At 38.6% G+C, this 18,599-nt stretch overlaps 1 protein-coding gene across 1 annotated transcript; it reads left to right on the top strand.

Annotated features, from left to right (window-relative positions):
* Positions 1-1,341: 1,341 nt before the first annotated feature.
* LOC140234224 (squalene monooxygenase-like) lies at positions 1,342-12,783 on the top strand. Its single transcript, XM_072314286.1, has 9 exons — positions 1,342-1,477; positions 2,350-2,575; positions 5,283-5,466; positions 6,021-6,117; positions 7,701-7,986; positions 8,754-8,969; positions 9,881-10,000; positions 11,524-11,611; positions 12,472-12,783. The coding sequence occupies exons 1-9, from the start codon at positions 1,361-1,363 to the stop codon at positions 12,665-12,667; spliced, it is 1,530 nt and encodes a 509-aa protein (XP_072170387.1). The 5' UTR covers positions 1,342-1,360; the 3' UTR covers positions 12,668-12,783.
* The last annotated feature ends 5,816 nt before the right edge of the window (positions 12,784-18,599 follow it).

Raw genomic sequence — 18,599 nt, 5'->3', positions numbered from 1 at the left:
GGTAACGTATCTGTGGTAACGTATATGGTCGATCATATTATTATGAGAGCGATATCTACCAAATATTTCTCACTTGTACTAAACTTTAATGTTGAATCGATGCGTCATTCCGAGGAGTAATGTATAATATACAATTTGTCTGACATTGCAATGTCTGTCGCCGTGGGTGGCGTGAAAAGTATGTAACGTACATCTGTCGAAATAAAAGTGTAGAAAACCGATATTTCAAACATTGTACCGTATTCTCAATAAAGAGCTGTTGCACAAAAAAATCTAAGTACTTGCAGTGTATGAAGTATATCCTCAGGGTTTCATATACACGGGGTCATTGCATAGTCTTGTTATTTTCGCAATGCTGTAACACTAAAGAAACTGGTAACGTATCTGGCGGTGAATTTGGCGACAGGTTTCAAAAGGCTATAAAAAAGAAGTCAATAAAAATTTTGGAACTTTTTGAGTATTGTGATTAGCACATATGATATGCTCATCGTCCATGAAAATGATATTTGGAAAGTATGTTTGTGGACGGAGAGGAGCAATAAAACATAATTCTGAAATAGCCGGCGACACTGCGTTTTGGGGGTCTTAACGAAGTTTAACAGCAAAATTTTATACAAAAAGGCAGACAACCGCATTTGATCGTGTTTATTTTTAACAAATACACTCCTCGTGATATATTATAAACATTTAAATAGTATCTAATAGGTTTCAGGGAACCGCAAACTGTCATGGAATGTCAGCGACACCAAAATTCCGTATTTGAACGCTTTTACTGAGAATGGGCCTGATAGCAGCTTAGCAGGTGAGGTATGTTAACAGACTTATGTTAGTTTACAAGAGCCCAACAATGCCCCATGGCACAAGCATGCCCCTTCACCAAATGAAAGGTCATGTATCTGTATGTAAATTACACATACTTGATCGAAAGATCGGTCTGTATCTGGTCGTCGGGGATATGTTCTGCGGAGACTACGTCTGGCTTCACGGAGCGATAACGTCAAAAAAAAAAGAAAGACTCCTCCGGACAGACGGATCTTTTCTGTCTAGTAAAATACCAGCCCATAAGACAAGTGGGGGGGGGGGGGGGGGGGGAGGTGCATAATAGTTCATCAGTTTTAATGAGACTGACGTTGTTTCTTGCTCCAAGTCTAAGTGCCCATAACACCATTACATTGTACATAACGTTAAAAGCAATGCACAACATCATGACACAGTAATAGCTCCTTGCTCTATCCTAAACTAGTCTGTATTGTAGGGTTTCTATACCAAGTGTTGATTCTGTATAACTCTTCTATGATGCACAGATCTCTTCGGTTTATGTTTTTCCTGCAGACCTGAGCAAGAAAATTACAAGTAAGTAATGGCATCTTCAGAATCCATGTTGACTGTCCTTCCTGAGGGACTTTTATACCCCCTTGGAGTATCGGCTATCTTTGGCTTTCTGTTGTACCTTGTTCTCGGCAAACCCTCATCTTCGGTGAGTACCTTGGTGACCAGTCGCTTTTCAAGAAGAAACTTCTGCAACTTTGAAGTTGTATGCTTCTACATTATAGAATTAGAAATAGGTTAAAATGGCTGAACAAGCTGTTTTCATAATTGTTCTGGGTTGTTGAAAACATGAAAGAAAGAAGAAGAAAGGAAACATGTAGCACTGTGTGTATATCAACTAGTATCACTGCAGGCAACGTCTCAGCTACACAAGATGTTTTTTGTGGCAAAAAGTATTTGTATATTGATTTTTGACACTTTATGGAGAAACTGTTTACTTAGCTTTCTGTGCCAAGTGTGATGTTGTAGTTTATGTGTACTTTGATGCCCACAAATTTCACAAAAAGTTCTTGTTATTGTCTCCCTCTGTTACAATGTAATGAATTATGCTCTGTAATTCATGTGCACCCACATGCACATTGCTTGCCACCTGATATGATGAGAGCATCACCCAAATTTCATCCACCGGCAAACCTCCTGAATTTGGAGTACTTGATCTTACATTCTGTCTACAAAACATCTGAAACATCACTCAAGAACTACTTCTTCGCACAACCCTTCAAACCAAATAAATTTTCACACCCCATCTTACATAAGGTTTGCATTGGATGCAGTCTTACAGTGGCGGATTCAGAGGGGGCATACATTACCTGGCGCGCGCCCCCTCTTTATTTGTTTTTAAAACAAAAGAAATAAAAAAAAAATGAGATGAAACGCAGAAGAAGCACCAGAAATATTGTTTGCGCCCCCCTTACGGTATTCCTGGATCTGCCCCTGCTGTTATGTAATTTCATCAATTCTGCATGTTATACAGCTGTATCTTGTATTTTGCAATAAAGTGTATACCTCTTTGTTATGTAGCGGAGACAGATTCCCACAGCCAGTCATGTGACCTCATCTCAGTCACCTGACACAGAGGTGCTCATCATAGGGTCGGGGATCCTGGGCTCGGCCATGGCAGCGGTGCTTGGGAGAGACGGGCGCAAGGTGACGGTGATCGAGAGAGACCTCAAGGAGCCCGATCGAATCGTCGGGGAACTGCTTCAGCCGGGTGGATACAGGGCCCTGTCGGCACTGGGCCTGCAAGGTAAGGGCCCCTGATCCCTTCAAGCTTTGCCATCCGCCAGTAGACAGGTCTACTGGTGTGCTTGGCTTGTACCCACAATAATAGATTTTATCCGTTATAAGCTCCCATGTAAAGGTGCTTTCTTGAGCTCCTGTGTGGAGACAGTGATTATGATGAGCTCCCTCTTGCAGAAGCTTTTAATCATCCATTATCACTTAGCTCTTAAATACCAAGACAATAATTTGCTGTATACACGACAGTAGGCGTAATTAATGTCATTGTTCCTTTTCTTTTGACTGGGGCAATTTTTAAATATTAGTACCGGTATTTGGTGGTGCAATTTCATTCCAGTACAGCTACAGTGTACAGTGTTGTACCATGGTGTTTGTGTTTGTTTGTTCGTTTGTTATATACGGTATCACCGTATATATTGTAAATGAAGGAGAAATAAAATAAAATGAAGAGTTTATATTAAAGGCATAATTTACCATTTGCAGATGAAACAAAAACCCAACATTAGTGCTTTAAAATAGTTCTAAAATGTGAGGTAGGGATAGAAACAACCACTGTAAAAATTTGAATCCGTATAATCGATGCTAAGTATTGTTGAATACACAAAATGTGAACAATAATTATAATAAGAATGCTTCCAGACTAAACCGTATACAGTTATGGTTTATTGAGAAAAATGCTGATATCTCCTCATATTTTAGGCTTTATTGCAAAAATCTTATATGGTAGGATGTTTTGTGATACAACAGACCTACACATATGCATCAAATGTGATATCTTGAACATTTTTGAAATCACTGCTCCCAAAGGTAAACTGGACCTTTAAAATGAGTATGTAGTCTCACCTTTAGGTAGATGTATTGTGTACAAGTATGGAGGTGGATGATAAGTAAGTTTCTAGGACCTTTCCCACTTGTACCCCATGATGTTCCATATATGAGATGTGGCAAGTACCGCATGGTTATTCATATATAAATCGAAAGGGAGATGGGTAACTGATTCACAGAGAGTCAACCAAGGCCATTAGCTGTGATCAATTTTATTGTTTAAACAGGTTGGCCTTGACATACAAATACTGTTGTCAGTCAAGTGGCAGACTTCAGATAAGAAACAGGAATAGAATATGGTCATAGTTCTCTTTGCCTGTGATAAACCTGTGCTGTTGGAAGGCATCAACCTTTGGGAAGTCGTTCAACGATAAAGTAAAGTAAATAGTGTGTTCTTTAGAGAGATACTTATCCTGACAGCCCTTGTGTCATTGTCCTGTACCTGCCTGCCTGTCTGTCTGTCTGTATATCTGTATGTCTATCTATCTATCTATTGGTTTATCCATCTATAGATCCATATATCCATCTATCCTTTTATCCATCTTTATATCTATCCACGTATGCCACAACCTCATTTTCTTATCTACATGTTGTTACAGTCAATGTCTGTACTGTTTACATTATGCTAACTGCTGCTCATTGACTCAGCCTTGTAAACATACATGCCTTCAGCATATGCAGTTAACACATTTGATATACAAAAGGCTAAAAAAAAAACCAAATGAAATAATGATAAAAAAAACCAAATGAAATAATGATCAGCAACTGTGAAAAAAAAGAATTTGTTAGAACTCTCAAGACAAATTAAACATACCACTCAACCCATCAACAACCAATGAGTTACATCATTTTGTTTTAATTTTTGTTGCTTCCATATCTTGTGCTGATATGTATAACCCTCAATTTCCTCATGGTGACTACAAACTGTAGAAATTCTCAGTTTACATAATCAGTTTGCATAATCACTGTAAAGTCAGGAATGAATAAAATGCAAACAACAAAATAAGCTTCAACCAAAATTTATATAATATTGACCAGGGAGGGTCCCACCGTCATGATTTGACTGACTAGCTTTCATCCACTGTTGTAGACTCACTCAATCTGACCAATTCCTTCACAGCTTCGCTGCCTGTCTGGAGATTCTTTGGGGTAACTGTTGCATAGACCTATTATACATTATGTAGATGACAATTGATGTGTATCCTACCTGTACTGGTATTCAAAGCAGGATTAGTCTTACTGATCTAGACTGCTTCTTTGACATTCCAGAATGAGTAATCCTGCTTTGAATAAGGATTCTGGATACATATTGTCCCCTGTCTATGGCCCAGTGATCCCAAAGCATCTTGGACAGGCAGCAGAGGTGAAAAAGAATCATTTGGCTTGAGAAAGTTCACAGAGAATGGAGAAAAGCTTGAGTCAGTCAAATACATTAAGGTTGAAGCTTGATTTTGTTGTGATCTTTCTCAACCAATGATAGTTTTTCTGTGCCAAAAAGCCTACATTTTTTAATCTACAGTCTTTATTTTTGCAAATTTTGTGAGTCGGGTGCTGTTCAATATTAACTCTGTTCCCAACATGAATGTGGCATGCACGTAAACATTTCTCTGTTCTGTACTGTACGTGTTTGATCAGCACAAAATCAGCCACTCACGAAATTGTTGGGAGGTCTTGATTCCTGTAAAATTAGACTTGCTAGACATATTGCATGTACAGTCAGATATTCAAATAGTGCAAAAACACAATGCCTGGAATCCTGAATAGGACAGAGTACTTACACCTATGTAGTAGAGAAAATTAGAAAACTTACAGTCTTTTTATCAAAAATGTTCACAGCTTTTTTCAAAAAATTGAATTAATCCCTTCTTTCCATCTCTTCTTAATCACAGGCTGTGTGGAGCATCTCGACGAGCACTGGGTCAAAGGTTACGTCATCCATGACATGAAGTCTGGGTCACAGGTCACTGTCCCCTATCCAGAGGACGGTGCGTCAGGAGAACCAATCACTGGACGGTCATTCCACCATGGCAGATTTGTCATGGGATTACGAAAGGCAGCCATGGCGGAAGAGAGGTACAATATTGTACATTTCAGTACTTCTTGGAATTTTTTAGTCAGCAAAGTTGATGACAGAATTTGAATGTCAATATAAAGGGAGAGAGTAAAGTAATCTATTGCTGAATTTGATAGTGCTGCAACTACAAAGAAAGCTGTGCAATATAGCCGATGGCCTTCAAGTAATGACATCATTGATGAGAAATTTGTCAAACTCTCTTTAAAAGCATTGCAATGATATTCTGCGCGGCTGTAGTAGGTATAAGAACATCAGGCTAAAGTCCCTGACTGCTACACTCATTGCAAATCCAAAAACGTACATCTTTTTCTTTGGCTGCATTGGTTTTTATTGAGCCTCTGCAGTTTGGTACCAGAAAAAAACAACAACAACAACAAAACAAACACTATAAGCTTGATGGAGACTCTTATGACTTATTAGAGTAGAGATTTGAATTCAGCAAAGTATGATTTTAAAAAAATATTTTGGAACACAAATTTTTTGAATCTTTATTGTATTTGTAGTCCATTTCAAATCTGTTTGATTGCCGCCAACCAATTGTTTGTCTCTTCAGAGTGACATACATTGAAGGCACAGCAACAAAGGTCCTGGAAGAAAATGATCGAGTTGTTGGCGTGAGCTATAAACTGAAAGGGACCCAGGATGTCAAGGTATGTTAATGAATATTTATTGATACATTCAAACCTGCTTTAGCGGCCACCTGTCTATAGCGGCCACTGAAAAATTCCCCCAAGAGAAAAGCCCTGTTAAAAGGGATGGCTAGTAACTGATCAGTGGGAATCAGTGGGAATGCTGGAGGATGATTGTTCCAATCCTTGTGGGATTCATTTAAGAGTACATTATATATCTATTGTTGTGTGAAAATTATTTACTTCAGAAATTTGTCTATAGTGGCCACAGACCCGATGGAGCCATAGCCCAGCCGGTAATACAGTGTGTTTTGCTGCTTTGTAGTCGTGCCAGTCATTCTTGGGCAACGTGCAGTGATAGCCACCGCTGCATTCATCACTCATTCAGTCATAGAGTTAAGCTTTCTTCACGACTGTACACAATCTACTGTGCAACAATTTCATAAACACCGGCATTGTTCAATGCATGAAACGCACGTGTGCATACGTACACACATACATGTACATGTAAGTACTTATAGATGTATACGACGATGATACATGTACATGTAGGCAATGCACACAAAATTTAATAACCTGTCTATAGCGACCACCTGTCTATAATGGCCACTTTTTCGTCTCCCTTGGATGGCTGCTATAGACAGGTTTGACTGTATTCTGTTTGGTAGGGAAATGATAAGCAGGAGTACATTTTCCTTTTTCTGTCTGTTCCACACAAATTAAAGTCAGTACTTTGCTGAAAGAAGGGAAAATATACCTCTTTGGGAATGTCTTTTTTGCAAATGTCACGTGATGTGATCATCATATCAGTATCAGTAAAGTATGGGCTTAATCGGGTTTCACCAGAAATAAAACAGTTTTGATGTTAGGGATTTATCTGACACAATAAAATATATGGACCTCAAAATGATTTTCATTCTGACATCATGACCTTGACATCATGTCTGAGTCCTGAATAAAGACTACGATGAGATATTATTGTGGATTTTTAAAAGCAATCAACTTTCTTATTTCATCATTGAAGGTGTTTAGAATCTGAATACCATTAGTATACAATTGATCATATGTTGCTTGTCTCTTGAAAAAAAGAAAAGAAAAGATGTCTGTAGTTCATTTTCAGTAGTTGTTCAAGTGAAACACATATTTGAAAGTTTATCTTTGAATATGTCTCATGCCGTAGTACTTTGCATGTAGGGTAATTGTATATCCTTTGTTTGTCAGTGTTGAGGACGGACTGATTCTGCGACAACATGCATTTCCCATAGACACCTGCCCAAGTATACTTGGGACTCGTCCACAACGGGTTAAAGTTTTATTCTCTTCATTTTCCATTTATTTAGTACTGTATCTCTTGATGTCTATATCCTGGGTGTATTGATTCGTTTATTCTTATAATTTCCCCCAACTTATTTTTGTATTCATGTATTCCATTTTGTATTCATTAATGTGTTTTAATTTATTCAGTCTTTTGAAGTCATTTGTTTATTGAATTGATGCTGTATATAAATGTTGCACAGTGGAGTCTTTAAGAAGGTAATGTCAGCTATATGCACAATATTTTATCACTCCTGTTGCTTCACTCTTGATTTTCAATGTCGCAACAGGAGATCCGAGCGTCCCTCACCATCATTGCCGATGGCTGCTTCTCCAAGTTCCGGAAGCAGCTGACCACGGCCGCGCCCCAAGTCTCCTCCCACTTTGTCGGGACCCTCATGCACAACTGTCCCCAGTTTACCAGCAACCATGCCGAGCTGGTCCTGGCCCACCCCTCTCCGGTCCTCATCTACCAGATCTCATCAGAAGACACCCGTGTGCTGGTGGACGTCCGGGGAGGCATGCCGAAGGACATCAAGGAGTACATGATGGACAGCATCCATCCACAGCTGCCGAGTAAGTGAACCTTCAAAGATTGAGCATCATCTCTCAAACATCTTAAGCACGATGAAATAAATGTCAAGATAGGTGTGATAGAATATGTTGAGCAAAAAGAGAAATTGTGGCTGTTATTAAGGAGTATGATCCAAAGAGATAAGGCAGTGATTAGCAATGTCATTGTGCAGAAATTTCAATACACAGCAATTTCAAAGGGCAGCGGGGTGGTTCAGTAGGTAGCGCATCTCCCTTTCACTCAAATGGCTCAGGTTTGGGCGTTGGTTCAAATCCACACGAGTCTTACTGAGCTATGTTGTTTGTTGTCATGCCATCCCCTCTAGTAGAGTCAAAACACTCTTGACCCTCAAAATAGGACAAATTAAATGGAGGTCCCATATTGTGTTGGAGAGTTACAACCTGCGCATGTAAAGATCCCGCTTCTTTCATTCATCGGAAAGAACAGCGTGCATAACCCTCTGAAGTGGCCCCCCTTCCCCCCAGGCACATAAAACTGGTCCCCATGGAAGATCAGCTAGTGCAGCTGAATCAATTATGGGCTATCCAGCTATCTTTTCAGATGAAAAATGAAAACAAACAAACAAATAAGTAAACAAACTCATGTATTGTGGACATGCTAATGTATTTGTAGCATACATGGAAGATCAATTCTAAAGGAACCAATCATGGATGCTGAAAGATTGAAAGTTTGGTGAGAGTGATGGCCCTCTAGAAATGATTATGCAGTGATGGTACTCGACATATTGTGATATCTTTTGTCATTGCAGAGCATATTCAAGAACCTTTTGCTGATTCCATTCAAAACGGCCGCATCCGCAGCATGCCCAACAGCTTCCTCCCTCCAGCACCGGTGGAGAAGCGGGGAGCCCTGTTGCTAGGCGACGCGTACAACATGAGGCATCCGCTGACGGGAGGAGGGATGAGTGTGGCACTGAACGACGTCAAGATCTGGCGGGAACTCTTCAAGACCATTCCTAATATTGGTAGGACGTCTCAGTCTTCTTTTTGCTCTAGAGTCTATTGAACAGATAAATTGTTACTTTATATGATCATACAGAGTCTTACATGTGACTTTCTTCAATTAGGATAATTGATTTAACCATAGATTAAAGAGGAATTTCATCCATATTTTGACATGAGATGAAGCGCAATGTTACATAGGACGGTGTCATGTGAAATTGTGGTCTCACATCGACAGTAATGTACTGCTGAGCTATTGGGAGAATAATGTAATATGGTGGAGGCATACCAGTTGCCATAGCAACATTTTCTAGTTCATCATAGTCTGACTTCTGCAGTAGTCATCCATCTCAAAAGACTGGTCCATTTACTATTACTTACTGTATATGCCGAATATTTCGCTAGGTTTTTATTTTCGCGAATTTCGCAAGTCGGGTGCTATTCGTGAAATTAAAGACGTGAAAATATTGACTCTGATCCCTGATGTGTACATTTCTCCGTTCAGTACAGGACTCCACGATCGTGAATTTAACCACTCGCGAAATCGTCGGGAATTCCCGATTCGTGAAAATTTAGACTCGCAAAATATATGGCGTATACAGTACTCTATACGCCATATATTTAGCGAGTCCAAATTTTTGCGAATTGGAACTTCCCGACAATTTCGCAAGTGGTTAAATTCACGAATGTGGAGTCCTGGCCTGTACTGAATGGAGAAATATATATGTGTATGTCACATTCATAGCTTGATCAGAGTCAATACTTTTGTGTGTCTTTAACTTCGCATATAGCACCTGACTCGCGAAATTCGCGAAGATAAAAACCTCACAAGATATTTGGCGTATACAGTAGTACATACTGAAAGAAATTTGACAGTGCGCTTGAAACAGCTGTCTGCATTTACATTCATCCTTTTTCTCCTGAATTCTAACAGGTGATGATGAGGTGGTTGCCAAGGCGCTGTCCCACTTTCACTGGCAGAGGAAGTCTTCTCATGCATTTGTGGTGAACGTTCTTGCCCAGGCTCTTTATGAGCTGTTTGCAGCCACTGATGGTAAGTAACTATGAAGAGCCGTACATGGGAACCTTGTTATAGCGAGCTTCTTGGGTCCACTGAAATTTCTGTTTTTTATCGGGTATCTTGTAAATTGTTATATCAGGGGCCTGTTTCATAAAGAGTTGCAATTGATCTTACGCTCAATTTAAACTCAATTTATTGAGGGTAACTAGTCGAATCGAGTGGAAGTTCAATACTAACCATAAGTCCTGTTTCATAAAGTCACGCTTGATTTTGAAAAAAAAAATCAAGCGCAACTCTCAGTAGATTGAGCGTTACTTGCGATCAATCGCAAAGTTGTTTATGAAACGCAATTTGCGATTGATTGCAAGTTACGCTCAATCTTTATGAAACAGGCCCCAGGAATGAAAACAGAAGAATTTGAAAGGAATGGGATGTGCAGAATTACCTTGTTTCCCTAGGTACAGACTTTATCTCACTATATCCCACCTCATAATAATGAGGTTCCACTGTACTCACTTCCCTGCTTGGAAGCGATGATTAAGTGGTCATTAAAAAGATTGATGATGACTAGGGATTGCTTTACAAAGTGAATTTTTGCAAGTATAAAGAAATTTGGACTTCTGCAAGAATACAACCCCGTTATCTTGACTACTTAAAGGCAGGGGATACCTTTTACAGACCTCCCAAAATGCAGCAAAACATTAAATATGAACCTCAGGGGACTTGTTTAGGCCACTGCTGAGAAATTTGGAAGTCAACAGTTATCTACAATTTGAATAATGCACAAAACTCGACTACTCAGTAGTTCTGTGTGTCAGCCACACTTAAGCCTTTTTGTTGCAGTCTTCTGTATTTTTTATCTATAAACACAAATCTAAAAGTATAAGAGCTGATGTAATAACATATAGAGTGTGTGGCAAGAATGTATATAGAAATGTTTGTAGGTTTTGATGAACTTTATTCACAAAATATACATGATGGACACACATGCAGTGCATGGGTCTGCAAAGGTAGCCTAGTAATGTACTGGAATTTACGGTGAGCCCCGAAAAAAATTCAATTCAAAATCTAACGGTCAATAAAAATGTACTAAATGTTACCTTCCACTTTCAATACTTTATGGGAGTTTCTAAAATGATACTCTCTTCAACATACCACTGTATTTATACAACTCTTCATTTAAGGCATGCAAATGGGATTCCCTACCTTTAAGGGATCTCTATTGGCTGAATACAGTTGTATTACCACTTTGGGGTATGATTGTTTTTTGCATGGGGACTGTGCGTAGCTATTCACCAAGGGAAAATGTCGTCCATTACAGTTCAGCCAAAAGGGTATCCAATTGCTTCATTGATTTTACAATGATGATCTACCTTACATTGAAAGATGTGTTATATTCAGTTTCTGCATTATTTTGTTCTTAATGTCTCATATTCTACATGTTAATCTGAAACCTACTCAAAGGCCTCGCTAGCAACAGAAAATCTCTCTCTTTATATGTATGAAACATTCTTTTTATGTGTCTATTGACTTTTTCTATCTTCCATCTTCCATAGTCCATTTGGTAAAGCTTCGGGAGGCCTGCTTCCATTATTTCAAACTTGGCGGCAGAGCAGTATCAGGCCCAGTGGGACTTTTGTCTGTGTGAGTATCGATTTGCTTGAGTCTGCTGAAATTATTATTCTCATTTTTGCACCCTTAATTATGTTTGCTGGATGATTTGTTTTCCTTCTGATCCTCTTTCTAAAGTAGCAGTGATTTTGCACTTGTGTATTGTTTCTACTTAAGTAATTAAGTGGGAATTTTAAAATAACGATGTCATGTAAAATGATGTTGAATTTCTGTGGTGGAAATAAGGGTGGTGATGGTGTTCCCAGATACAGTGGACTCTTGTTGTGAAGAACACCCATATTTAAAAAAGAAAAAAAGAAAAAAAAATTGTTCTGAGTTCAATTTGTCCTGGCCCACAGTTCAAAGTTTCTTTCAAATTTATTGTTTTTCAAACCCTGATATGACAAAATTCTGATAAAACAAAACAATTCACTGATCCCAAGGATTGTCGTGTAGTGAGAGTCTTCTGTAGATCTGGGCCCCGTTTCATAAACGATGTTAGGATGGCAACTCTTGCTGGAATGGCAACTTCCAACAGCAACAGCCAATCAGGAGGCTGGATGTTTGTCATTGTCATTGACAATTGCCATTCCAGCAAGAGTTGCTATCGTATAAAGTTTTTATGAAACGGGGCCCAGAGCTTCACTGATTTGTGTAGAACCACTGAATTAAGAAAAAGTTGGAAGCAAGATGGCTGTCTGCTTAACAGTCATTCTTGGGTATGCACAGGGCATGAGTGATATGTTACATGAGCATGTATAAAAGGTTAATGTATGAAATGCATAGTGTTGGTGAACTTTTCATGTCTCCCCCTTTTAAATAAAGACAATGTATGATGAGAGTAACATGCTGTGTGTGATCTATTTTTCTCCATGTGTGTGTCTCTCCCACAGGTTGACTCCAAACCCATTCATGCTGATTGGGCACTTCTTTGCCGTAGCCCTGTACGCAATCTACATCACGTTCCTCGACCAGCCGTGGTACAGCAAGCCCCTGGCCCTCTACGAGTCCACGCTCATCTTCGGCAAAGCCTGCTGCGTTCTCTTCCCGCTGATTCGCTCTGAGTTCCACATGGTGATGAGGTCGTAGTACAAGCTGGTGATCACCTGAAACAAACAATGTCTCTCATCTGTGATGAAAAGTTTTCCTCTCGGCACCCATGAAATTGTGGAATTGTTGACTGCATTCTTGTAGGAAATCGCAGTCAGATGATGGGGAAATGCATGGGAAGTGTGAGGCGATATTAATCAAACGACGATTTTCAAATTTGCTCTGTAAATTCTCTGTGATCTGTATCTGAGATGATAAACTTCTCAGTGGAATAATGTCAGTGGGCGAATTAGTCCCCTGGCACACTAATATCTTGCCACCACCAAAGCATGGTGCTGTAACATGATATTGGACAGAATTTACCAGACTTCCACTCGCGTGCGAAACCTGCATTGCTGCATTTTCCAAAGCCGAGTTCGTGCCAAGACTTTCAGCCATGATTGCAGTGACCGAGACTGTATGTAGGACTTGAGTTGGACAGTAAACTTTTTTCTCTTTTTCTTCTTTTTTTTCCCCCCAGGATGACAAGTTTAAGTACATTCACATGCAATGTGCAGCTGTATTTATCATGTACTTGTAGTACAACCATAATGTAATAAGATTAGAGTATACTTGTAGTATTGTTCTGTAAACTTGGAAAGTGAAAGAGATTCTGCTGTCTATGGGTCGGTTTCAATGATTGTACCTGACAATAATTGCAGTTACCATGGCATTGACTGCAATGCACACAACTGTATAGCTTGTTTCCATGGTAATACCATAATACAGGGAACTCTCTTCATAACAGATCAGACTTTTGGGGATTGACAAATTCACTGTAAAGTTGTTATATCTAGAAAGTTGTTATATCAAGGTCTGAACAACAATGAAATACAAAGAAACTTGGACTCTGGAACAAGAGAACTTGGGTTTGTTGTGACAAGCATTAAATGTTAATGTTAGTGTTCTTAATGGTAAGAGGCCACTGGAAATGCAATTATTTTAACTCACAACAACAGCAAAATTCTTAATAGAATTGGGGCCCACCTGCATTCCATCAGCGTAGCAGTATTTTGTTTGTTTGTTTGTTTTTTTTTTGACCAACATCACCATTTAATATATTGGATATTTCTGTTTTTTCCTTTTTTTTTTCCTGTGGGGGGGGGGGGGACGGTAGGGTTAGTACGACTGTATTTCTCACTTTGGTCAAGCTGTAAAGGGTATGCTCATTATGACGTCCATCCGTATCGCATGATGCCATCAAAGACTCTGAAATGGCTGAGTTCAGTGGTGGACCGAACCTTCACACTCTGTTGATACAAGGCTAGCGAGAGTGTGTTGTATCCTCAGGGATACTTGGGGGAACTAATTATGTACTGTAGTTTGAATAGAGCAACAAAGTGCTTTAAATCTATCTTTTGTTACCTGGTACTGGCTTAAGTACGTGGGTGGGACTGCAGTATTCCAATGCATTTAATGGAGAATTCCTTTATTGTATTTTGCTTTCCTTGGTTTTAATAGTGTTGCGACGCTCAGCTATCTGCTTTTCTCAATGACCGTTATTTGTCTGTAGTGTGTGAATATTGCCTTTTGAAGGATTATTGTTGAAACATTTGGTAACTTATCAAGAGATTTTCTTTCCTTTTAATTATTGTAGATAACTATTTTTTATGCCTCTGCCAACGAAGTGGCCGGAGACATTATGTTTTCGGGTCGTCCGTCCGTACGTCCGTCCCGTTTTGTTTTTGTCGATATCTGAAGAACCGTGAGGTGGTTTTGCATCAAACTTGGTATGAGGGTATATCCTGGGGGGATGATACTTTGTTTGGATTTTAGGGTCACGGGGTCAAAGGTCAAAGGTCACAGGTTATTTTGTGAAAAAAAGGTTGAAATTTCATGTTTTTCTCCATATCTCGCAAATGGTTCAAGGTACAAGGTGTATCTTCATGGAACTTAGTATATATGCACGTACCGATGGGCAGTGATTATTTAGGGAAGTTGGGGGTCATGGGTCAAAGGTCAAGGGGTCAAAGGTCAAGGTTAACTCCTCAAAATATCACTGCTTTCCTTATATTTATGCAATGCCTGAAGGATTTTTTTTTTTTTTTAACTTGATGTATGCATGTATAACCCAGTATATATTCTGTGGAAGTTTCTTGCCAAAAGGTCAAAGGTCAAAGGTCAAGTGAAAGTGCTAAATTGCACTTCTTCCTCCATATCTCAAAAGTAACTCAAGGTATTATCATGAAACTTACATATTTATGCATGTTCTACCTAACAGTGATTCTCTTTGGAACTGTGAAGTCAAAGGTCAAAGGCCAGGTTTAGATAATACTATTTTACCATTTGATACTGAAATTATACTTTTTCTCAATACCTTGAAAATTACTCAATGCATAAACTTATAAAAGGGTCAAAAGTCAAGTAAAAATCATCAGCTCCCCCAAATACCTGCACTCTGATGTTTTAATCATTCATCCAATTAAACCTAGCTCTAGGAAAGTGAACATTCAGCACATTTGTGGCAAACCTGCCATTTTAATATTTGGCCAATTGTGTGAAACTTTCATCACACATTGTCAAGACATTGTACTATTGACCTATTAGGAGAACCATGCATTATGGCGGAGGCATACACCAGTCGGCGTAGCGACATTTCTAGTTTCTTGCCGAACTGCTGTCACAGTCAATTTTACTCTAACCTTGGTGAAGTAAAAGTGTATTCATGTTCTATCAAATTATTTGCAATTGTTTGGTTGTTTAGAATGGAATGTGGAGGTGATGATGTCACGGTCTTTTGTTACTACATAGTGGTGGTTCTGAACAAAATATCCTTCCACAAGGCAGTGGGTTTGGACTAGGTACACGTATATGAGCAACGTAACAAGGCTAGCAACAGTTGTGTTCATAGATACATTTACTGGGGCTCGGGGTTGTTTAGAACCAGTTTCCATAGCAATGAATGGCTAAGACTTCACACTTTGTTACTTCATTGGAAAACAGTGTTGGCAGATAACCCATGCCGATTGCCTCATGGGTACATAGCTCGTGTTTTGCAGATCAGCATGTAAAGTGTACTCGGTGTGTACATTGAATTTACATGAACAGTATTAACTTAATGACCTATTGGAGTTCTCATGGAATTAATACTTTGTAGTTTTAATTCATGCAATGTATTCCTGGAGAGTCTTTCTTCAGTATACTTTGCACTACATGATTTAGAAGTACATTGTAGGTTAAAAAAAAAAAGGAAAAGAAGCAACAGCAAAAACAAAAGCCAAACATGAATTCTTTCTCTTTCTTATTGTCCCTTGAGAGCAGAAAGGATGTTAAATCTCAACACCATTGTTTTGTACGGAGCGTCCTTCTACTTGTCAGATGCAGGGCTGCCAACATTCCAACATCAAAATCAGGGAGATTCCAAAGAGTAATCAGGAAAATGTGGGCATGCTACATGGCATCTCATTGGGCCAAAATAATTTCCAAGTCGGGAAGATTTATATATTCTCTTGTAATGATATCACAAGATATTAAATATTAATTCCTCGTTAATGGAATTACATGCTCTTTCATATTTTATAAGAGGTTTGTCAGTATCTCAAAAACTTATCATCATAAAACAATGGAAACCTAAAACCCTTTCTCAACCAATCAGGTAGCCTCCTGCAGGATCAGGGAGACTTGGCAGCTCTGCAGTTGATTATTTATATGCCAGTATTTTTTTTTTTTTCAATTCTAACAGCATATTTCATACAGTGATGTACAAAATATGTGACATTAAACTGTGATTGCAAAATTATGTTTTGAATTTTGTGTGCTTACTTTGTTTGTGTTGATCTTATGTAAAGATTTTCCTGTGACAAAGAGAATCACAAATTTTCTTTGTCCACCAATCTAGGAAGGCAATTCTAAATCGATGCAGAAATTCATTTTGGTTTCTACACTTCTGTACAAGGCACCAGGGATGTGATCAAGCTCTACCACCACCAGTCACGTAAAAAAAATCTCCAAAAAATTAATGCCTTTCATTTTCATAGCCTTTTGAGACAAGCCTAACATCATACAATTGTACATGCATTGGCCAACTACAATAATTCTTGACACATACACACCCTTAACATTCATTACTCCATTCTCAATGTTTTGCCCGCCACACCCGAGTCACGGTTGCTGAATTCATACCACATACATGTACTAGGTATGCATAAATTTATCTTTATATGAAGAGTTTGTTTGCAAAAACCGATAAGTCCATATTTGCCAAATTGAGATATTTGCGATTAAAGGTCAAGAAAAATAAAGAGAATAATAAGAAAATTTTTGCTTCTTTTGACCATAACTTCAAAAATGTACCTTTATATGTAGTGACCAATATATCATTTTAAAGGTATTATTTTGTACTTTGACAGGAACCGTACTTCAAAATCTTTAAAAATGGACTTATCGGTTTTTGCAAACAAATTCTTCATATACAAATGAATATTAATACATTTGTATACTATGTACACACATACAGTTGAACCTCTCTTATCCGGATCTCTCTATTATACGGACGCAATCTCGCCGTGATTTTTTTTTTTTTTAATAATTACGGGAGGAAAGGGGGATTCCCAACTCCTTGAGAACTCCTACACAAACACACATGAATTACATATTACTTCCAACATTAACATACACCTCTATTTGGGGGTCTGTTACTGAGTGTAACAATGAAAAGGCTGCAGTATACACATTACTACATGTGGTACTGCAATGGGCTATATCAGTACATGTGTATGTATATGTACACGTATAAAGCATTGAGTCTCCCGTATCCGGCCAAATCCCTTATCCGGATGAGCCCCGGTCCCGACTTGTCCAGATACGAGAGGTTCAACTGTAGTTTATATAATATCTTTGAGCTACTTGTACACTGTACCAAGACGTGCATATGGCAAGTTTACTGTATGTGACCCTGCATCACAAAACGAACAAAAAGTCACCAGATGTGGATTTTTAGTTAAAGGAGACCTCTGGATGATTTTCATATTTTTACATTTGAACAACTATGAATTAGTTATACTGAGGACAAAGTTACAGAATACATGTATATGGTAATTGGGATGAAAAATAAGAATATTTTCAAAATTTAGAACAAATTGCAATGAACAAGGATGATGACATGGCAGAGTCGCCATAAGAATGCATGAGTTGGGGCTCAAGGAAGCAGAACAAAAGAAGAAGGCATGCATAGATTACACACAGGTGAACTCGCAAGCAAGCGGTACCGGTATTGTAATGGAATTACACTGCTACATTTCTGAAATATGTGAACCTCCTATGTCATCATCCTTGTTCAGTGTAATTTGTTTAAGTTTTTCTCAAAGTATTGTTTCTCTGCTCAAGAACCACAATAAATTGCACAAATCTATACATGGAGTTGTCAATTTATGTACTACATGATGTGAAATTATGAAAATCGTCTGGAATGTCCCTTTAAGGACACACTCCGAAAGGGCAGACTATAAGCTTTAAAATGATGTATAACTCAATTCAAATGTACTCTCCTAACCTACCGAAATATTGGAAAGAAAGCAAATACTCTATAAAAGTGTGTATGTGTACTGAGAAAAGAGGCTCTGAAGTACAGGGTCTATTCAAGTGCTTAATCTTGCAAAGCTGTGCAAGGTGCAATGAATGGGACAAAAAAAACAGGATGTAGAACTCGACAGCAACAACAATGAAGAGATTATCAGCTTAAGCTGATATTGAGCAAGAACTATCAACACATTCTCTCCATGTCTAATGCCAACTTCAAAGCAGTAGCATCATTCTTTCAAAAGTTCTTTGAGTCGAAAGTGAAGTGTACAGGGTTTTAAGAAATATAAAGGGGTCTCCAAGACAAACCTTATATTATCCCACAAAAATAGTGTTCAAGAAAACCCGCTACATGCACAATTTCTGATTCATTTTATGATCCAAAACTTAAGGATAATGTACATGAATTGCTCTT

The sequence above is a fragment of the Diadema setosum genome, chromosome 10 (assembly GCF_964275005.1).
Source record: "Diadema setosum chromosome 10, eeDiaSeto1, whole genome shotgun sequence".
Classification (NCBI taxonomy): Eukaryota; Metazoa; Echinodermata; class Echinoidea; order Diadematoida; family Diadematidae; genus Diadema; species Diadema setosum.
The sequence above is the reverse complement of the archived record's forward strand: the minus strand, read 5'-3'. Positions and strand labels throughout refer to the sequence as shown.

Excerpts from the sequence above, each read along its gene's own strand:
- LOC140234224 (XM_072314286.1), top strand. The coding sequence starts at position 1,361 with ATGGCATCTTCAGAATCCATGTTGACTGTCCTTCCTGAGGGACTTTTA. Across the intron at positions 5,467-6,020 it reads GCAGCCATGGCGGAAGAGAG|AGTGACATACATTGAAGGCA; the intron begins GTACAATATTGT and ends TTGTCTCTTCAG. Across the intron at positions 6,118-7,700 it reads AAGGGACCCAGGATGTCAAG|GAGATCCGAGCGTCCCTCAC; the intron begins GTATGTTAATGA and ends ATGTCGCAACAG.